At 45.2% G+C, this 7,172-nt stretch overlaps 1 protein-coding gene across 1 annotated transcript in view; it reads right to left on the bottom strand.

Annotated features, from left to right (window-relative positions):
* LOC132954474 (E3 ubiquitin-protein ligase SMURF2-like) overlaps window positions 1-7,172 on the bottom strand; it is a 47,552-nt gene that overhangs the window by 15,103 nt on the left and 25,277 nt on the right. Inside the window, exons 4-8 of the mRNA XM_061027028.1 lie at window positions 5,187-5,320; window positions 3,192-3,257; window positions 2,700-2,784; window positions 2,234-2,317; window positions 875-1,093 (exon numbers count right to left, since the gene is read on the bottom strand). Coding sequence (XP_060883011.1) covers window positions 875-1,093; window positions 2,234-2,317; window positions 2,700-2,784; window positions 3,192-3,257; window positions 5,187-5,320 — 588 coding nt within the window. The remainder of the gene's footprint in view (window positions 1-874; window positions 1,094-2,233; window positions 2,318-2,699; window positions 2,785-3,191; window positions 3,258-5,186; window positions 5,321-7,172) is intronic.

The following is a 7,172-nucleotide window of genomic DNA, read 5'->3' as shown; positions in this document are numbered from 1 at the left end:
ACAGCTTGATGCAGCATATTTCCAAAGGGAGCAGACTCGCCGTGTCAGGAGTGTAATGGACTGGTTCAGTACATACAGGAAATTATTGTATGTACACAAAAGAAGGCCCGCTGCATTATTCTATCCTATTTCACTTGTGTTTTTTTTTTGCCGTCTTTACATGATTTAAAATCTAATAAACATCTTGATTAAGAAGAAGAGAGTAAGGACTGAGTCAGAGCGAGATGTGAAGCGAGGTTAGAAGCCTCGTAATGTGAAGCTCTGAGAGCTAAGTGCTGATGTGCCTTTATTGCTTTGGCTCCCAAAATCCTGCAGAAGATTCGACTGTGATGATAAAAACCCTCCCCTGGGCTGTGTGGGGGATCACAGCTTGTGTGTGTGTTTGCTTTTACATGAATGCATCCGATTGTTTGACTGTGTGCAGAATAGAGAACAGAAGAGTGAGGGGGGGAGAGAGGGGGAGGAGGGGGGGAGCGAATGGCTGCCGCCAGCCCATAACAGCTAGATCAATTCAATTAGATTGTGTAAAATGGAGCCAGTATCTCAGGCTCCTTTTTGCCGAGCTGCAGCGTCATCAGAGCTGAGCTGGACTGAATGAGGACACACAGATTAGCCGGGTTACTGGGCCCAGTCTTTAAGCAGCGAGCGGGGCAGAGGTGGAAGTAATTAACACAACAGCATTACAATGTTGACACGATTCACAGCGGGAGAACAGACGGATTAAACAGAGGATAAAAATCTCTCAGCGTACTCTGAACTAATTAAAAATCTATCTCTGTCGATAGAATATGAGAATATCTGGCTATCCCATAATAAACAACGCCACATTGTGTTTCCATTTGAAGGATAGATGTGCAATGATGGTGATGTAAACTAACCGTATCCCTCAGGTAGGTCGGGGGGCGTGTGCAGGTGGGTCCTGCTCATGTAGTTTCGGTGCCTCTGGGATCGGACTCGTCTCTCCTGGGCCCGCTGGTCCCCGCCACTGGGGGGTAATGCTGTGGTGGGCGTGGCTCCGTTCGTGCTGACGGGCGTGTTCTCGTCCACGATGCAGCTGAGAGGTCGACCAGGGCTGGAGTACTCTGAGGCAGGCCTGGGGGGGAGAGAGTGATGGTGAATACGAGGATAATCATGGAGGAGTTAAAGAAAGAATGAGAAGGTAATCCTGCATCAGATGGTATTTTTTACACAGACCACTAATGATCAGATTAATTAACACCTCGGTCAAAAGGTACTGATCCGATCCAGCAACAAATTTCCAATTTAGAAAGTTATTTAATTCCAGGTGGTTTATGGTTTGTATAGTTTGATAGCTGGATCAATATCCCCCCCACAGGCGATGGATATAAACGTGGAAGTAGCAAAGCAAAACTGGTCTGAAGCCGACTCAACTTTTATGCTGGAGACTTGGAGAGAAGGTAGAACCGTAAAATCCTGAATATAAGTCGCACCATTATATAGGACGCAGTCTGTTTTATTGGGGGTCTCCCAGAGAGAAAAAAGGTTTAAAGTGTCGCCCTGGTCAGCAAAGTCCACAATGTGCAGTTTCTGTGCAGCTGTGTCTGCACTCCTACTCGCTACAGTACGATGTTTGAGCTCTCAGCCTGCAGTGAAAGTTGTGAAGTACAGCCCCCACGCCGCCCTCCTCAGCTGGTCACTTGTTATCTTAAATTCATGAGTATCCTCCATGCAAGCTGGCCAGGGTTTGACTCTGTGGCTCCTTTCCTTGGCTGTCATTCCCTCCTCTCTGTTTCCTCGTTTACTACTCTATCTATCCACGGTCCTATCTAAATAAAAGTCTCTACAATCACACAACAGAAAATCAATAAGCAGCAATCAGGAAGTCTTCAGGCGCTGAGGAGGAAGTCTATACAAGGCGGCTCCATCAAACACGAGAGCACTGAGGCTGTGTGCGGTCCAGCTTAGTTTTTTATCAGGTTCTCTCGTTATCCCTCAGTATCACAGAGACACTGAGGGGTGAGAGACGCCTCTATTTTCAGCTCTGTGACTTCTTCTCTGGCTCTTCCACATCATTAGACACCGTCTGGATGAGACCGTCTGACACCGCTGTCTTTTCTTTTCTTTCCTTAAAGAAGACGACTCCAGTTTCAGACAGACCCCCCCCCCCCAATTTGCACCGAGGTCAGAGAAGAGGTCTCCCATTGGCCTGCTGCCGAGTGATTTAAGAGGTCTGGGTTTGAGTTTCTGTGGGTGGTGGCGTGAGTGTACTCACCTGGTCGGCCTCTCCCACTGGGTGGTGCGTGTGATGTGGTTCAAGTACTGGATCCGTCCAGACGCGGTCCTCCTCTCCTCCCAGCTGGTCACAGACACACACACAGACACACACACACACACACACACACAGACACAGACACACACACACACACACACACACACACACACACACACACACACACACACACACACACACACACACACACACACACACACACACACACACACACACACACACACACACACACACACACACACACACACACACACACACACACACACAAACATCACAGTTAGATGGTTAAACCGCAGCAGAATCATCTAACCCCGATCTGTCTCACCACATGCATGTATCGTATTCTGTTTTTCTTAAAACTCTTGTGCTTGAAGGCAGCATTTGTTGTGAAGGATTTGCAACAAGCTCGTCCTGAGATGATAAGACTTTTCCCCCCGGAGTCACTCACCCATCTGGAAGATCGTTGTCAAACAGTCGACTGCAGTCCACCACGGGGCCTCCTGTGCCTATCCGGTCCCTCGACTGCAGGCTCACTAAACAAACACATGGCACACAGATGCACACACAGAGATTACTCGACAGCACATTACAGAGCAGCCACAGATATTTTATCTAAGCATAAAGACGGAGCTTTATATCGTTATGAGTAACAGGAACAAGGGTTACATTTAATCAGCAGGACTCTGGAGGGGTTTTCTTCTTCCTCTTTATTTTTTCCTTCTGCATGGAGTGTGTGGCGTTATGAAATCTAACCCTAAACTTTATATTATTTACGATATATATGGGACAGCTTTTTGAGCCATGAGAAGAGGCAACACTACAGCTGAACATATTCAACATTTAAACACTCATGTGGCTTCACAGTCATCAGAAATTATAATAAAAAAACTGAAATAAAAGGGAGTCAGAAACACTTGTTTTTTGGATCATGTGCACTCACCGACTATCTGTCCTCTGACTGTGTCGCTGTCATTGGGACTCAGCTTGTTCAAGTCTAGTCTCTGGTCTGTGGAGAGATCGCAGAAAGAAGAAGAGAGAGAGAGAGAACATTACGAGATGAACAGGACTGGTGCCGACATATTGCCAACATATTTGTGCAATTTAGCCAGAGTGCAGGAGTTTGTCTGCAAGTGATGGTAACTTAAAACCAGGAAGTACTGCTTATTGGGTCTCTAGGATTCTATTTTTGTTCCTGTGGGATCGAAACAAGCAATGATATTGTTTGACTTTCAAAGTTAAAAAATCTGGTATCGTGCAAACTCTGTCAAAGTTGGAAGAAAGAGCTGAAAAGAGATTGCATGTAACTAGCATGTGTTGTGTTTTTTTTGCTCCTTGGATGAGTCCCATGGCTCTGTATCATTTACTCTCTGTATCTTAAGTCCACTCCTCTCTCTCCCCTCATTATCCGCCTCTCATTCTTCTGTCTGCGGACCGCAGCTCAGCACAGCCCTGGAACAGATGGTCTGGTCTGTGGAGCGGCTAGGGGCTGTAAAAAAAAAAAAAAAAAAACCTCACGAGCACCGGTACAGAGCCGGCTTCAGTTCAAATGCAGAGGTCAAACATTTGACAAATTTCAGTACAAAGCCTGCACAGTTCCTCTCAGTCTTCGCATGGACGTGAACTTGTGCCAAAGTCTGGAAACTCTTTGTCTGAACTTCTTAAAGTCTGAGGAATTTGAGAGCGAGGGAGAAACACAGAGAGAAAAAATAGACCAAAAAGAAAAAAAAAAAAGTTGCCTGCAGACATGAGAAATGCCACTATCTGCTCTCTCTCTCTCTCTCTGTTGTCTGGGTGTCATGCAGATCAGCTCAGGATGTCTGTCTAGACTAAACACGGACCATAACAGGCAATGGTCAAACCGTTACAAGGCTGGCTGGAGGTCAGCAGCCACAGAGAGAACAAAACACACACACACGGTAAAATATACGCAGAGGAGTGTACTTAAAGGACATTTACATTTAAATATGAAGTCAAGGACAAAGACACTCTGCAATTACACATAAATGTGACTGTAAATCAGACACGCTCTGCATTTAAACACACATATTTCAGCCGACCAGATGCCCTTATTCAGCCCCTGTGGAGGGGACTAAACGGCAAAAAATTCAAAAAGACTGGATGACACACACACACACACACACACACACACACACACACACACACACACACACACACACACACACACACACACACACACACACACACACACACACACACACACACACACACACACACACACACACACACACACACACACACACACACACACACACACACACACACACACACACACACACACACACACACACACACACACACACACACACACACACACACACGAGGGGGTAGACCACAACAAAGTAAACACAACAAATCTACGCTTACACTTAAACAGTGGTACAATTATGCATGTCTGCGTGGAATGACCAGTTGTCTAGATCGGCAGACGGAGATAGAGAGAGCTTGGTGGCGATGGCATTTTGTGAGTTTGGGTGTGTGTGTGTGTGTATGTGTGTGTGTGTGTGTGTGTGTGTGTGTGCGCTGCCCGTCTGTGCAGGAGGCTGAAGGGGAAACTGAGGGGTGAGGAGGAGGCCAGCAGAGAAAGTAAACGCACAAACAAACCGCTCGCAGCTGTGGCACAAGGTTCAGGCTTCCTGCGTCGCTCCAGGAAAGCAACAGTGTCGGGGGCTTCGAGGGAAAACTGAGGGTTTTTTATCCTTCAAGTTTTTTTTGCCTACAGGACAGGTACCTTCTATATCGCTGCAGAATGCTTTCTTGATGCTACAACTGTCTGGCACTGATTCTACTAGAAACCATTTCCCAGTAATAATAATTGTAGGGTGCTGGTGATTGGCGACAGACCCCACACAGCTTTAAAATGCATTAAGAAACCACGTCTTATAGGTGAGTGTGTTATTATGGCGTTTACACTTACAGCCGGTGTCTTTAAGGCGGTTGATTGCGTTGGACAGAAGGCGGACACAGCCCAGGAAACCAGCCCCTTGCTTCTTGTGGATCTTTTTGTGATTCCACACGCTGATGGTGATGGAGTCTGATTTCCCGATGTATCTGAGGGGAGAGAGAGACGATATTATTATTCTGTAAAAACAGGCAAATGACGTCATTTCAGCATGCAACACTTTGAGAGTCTCACGCAGGATGTCCCCAGCAATGCAGGGAAGACACACATCCGCTACCATCGAGTCGCCACGTCAAGGACGCTCTACGAGTCACATAGGGTCCGTGAGGAGGAAGAGGAAGAGGAAGGAAGAGGGGGCTGAGCGGGATTTTCCCACTCAGTGTATGTGAACGTGTAAGTGTGACCCTGAGTGTCTGAGTATGAGACAGAGCGCCGCAGGCAGACTGTGACTCTGTGAATCATTTATGATATTCACAGCAGCTCAGCCCACATGGCAGGCCGAGTGAGGGAGAGAGAGAGAGAGAGGGAGAGGGATGACAGAGATTTGATGAACAGCGACAAACTGCCGCAAAAATGAATTGCTCTGAAGTGTGTCTCAAAATGTGTACAGCTTGGGGCGCAGAGGTTAGTGTGTGCACCCCATGTGTGGAGGCTGTAGTCCTCCAAGCGCGCGGTCCAGGTTCAAATCTGACCTGTGGCTCCTTTCCCGCATGTCGTTCCCCACTCTCTCTCTCTCCCTGATTTCCAACTCTATCCACTGTCCTGTCTCTCCATTAAAAGGTACAAAAAGCCCAAAAATTAAAAAAAATAAATAAATAATGTGTACAGCTGTGGAGCAGACGGTACATTTAACCCCCAGCTTTTGGATTAACTGAGAAATCAGAACGAGCAGCCTTATTAAACCAGCTTAATTTAAAATGTAATTGGGTATTAACGGTTATCAAATGTGATGTCAAATTTGTATCATTAGTTATTTAACTCGCTTGGCGTTTCCCTCGGAGCAGAGACGCTCATGAAAATCTCTGCTTCTATTTTTTATTTTAATTCTTATTGGTGTGCATTAGTCTCTCAATGATTTTATTTTATAAACTACTTTTTTGTCAATAACTTTTCTGCACTCTTGTAAAGCACTTTGAACTGCAATTTAATTTGTCTGCAAAGGTGCTATATAAATAAAGTTTGATTGATGATCCGTAAAGTTGTGATTAAAAAACACAAAGTGGACAACAGATTTCAAAATGTTATATTTACGCCGCTGTGATGTTTCCCATGTGTCAATCTGAATGTCATGGAGGCGTTATGGGGTGATGAAGTGATCCCCCCTCTGTAGTGTCTTAAGAGGTAGTTACAGAGGCGAGATGGGATCAGCTGAGCCAGCAGGGGAGCGCAGCGCTAGGTGTGTGTGCATGTCTGACTCTGTGTGTATGTGGACTTCCACAAACACCAACACTCAATGTGAATTCACAGACAGCAGACTGGAAGCGTAGGACTTCTATTTTGTTGGTATAAATATTGTTTTGTTTTTACTCAGATTGTATCAAAGTGGTATCATGACAGCTCCAGTATAGTATTAGTATTAATTTTAACCTTTTTATCTTTCTCTTTAAATGTTTTAGCCTTTAAATGTTTCCCTTCCTGTATTCATTTTACTGCTCTTAGTCTTTTTAAATTCCTCCTCCTTTTATCGTTTAACTCTTGAGCGCTCTGTTGCTTTATTCATTTAACCAATGTCCCGTTTATCTCTTCTTTTTATCTTCATTCTGTGTTTACAGCCTGTGATGTGATGTCGTCCCACTCTCCCTCAATTTTAATTTTGTTCTCTCCTGGTTGATTTTAAACTAATTTTCCTTCATTGCATTGAACTGCCTCTCCATACCTGCCTGTTGCATCTATATTATTCCTGTTCCTATAATTTTGCCCTCTCTGTTGATCTCTGTTCTGTCGTCGTGTTGCTGTATTTGCTTTGTCTGTCACAGCACTTTGTTAACATTTGTTTTTAAA

Source organism: Labrus mixtus, chromosome 20, assembly GCF_963584025.1.
Source record: "Labrus mixtus chromosome 20, fLabMix1.1, whole genome shotgun sequence".
NCBI lineage: Eukaryota > Metazoa > Chordata > Actinopteri > Labriformes > Labridae > Labrus > Labrus mixtus.
Note: the sequence above shows the minus strand (reverse complement) of the source record. Positions and strands in the feature narration are given on the sequence as shown.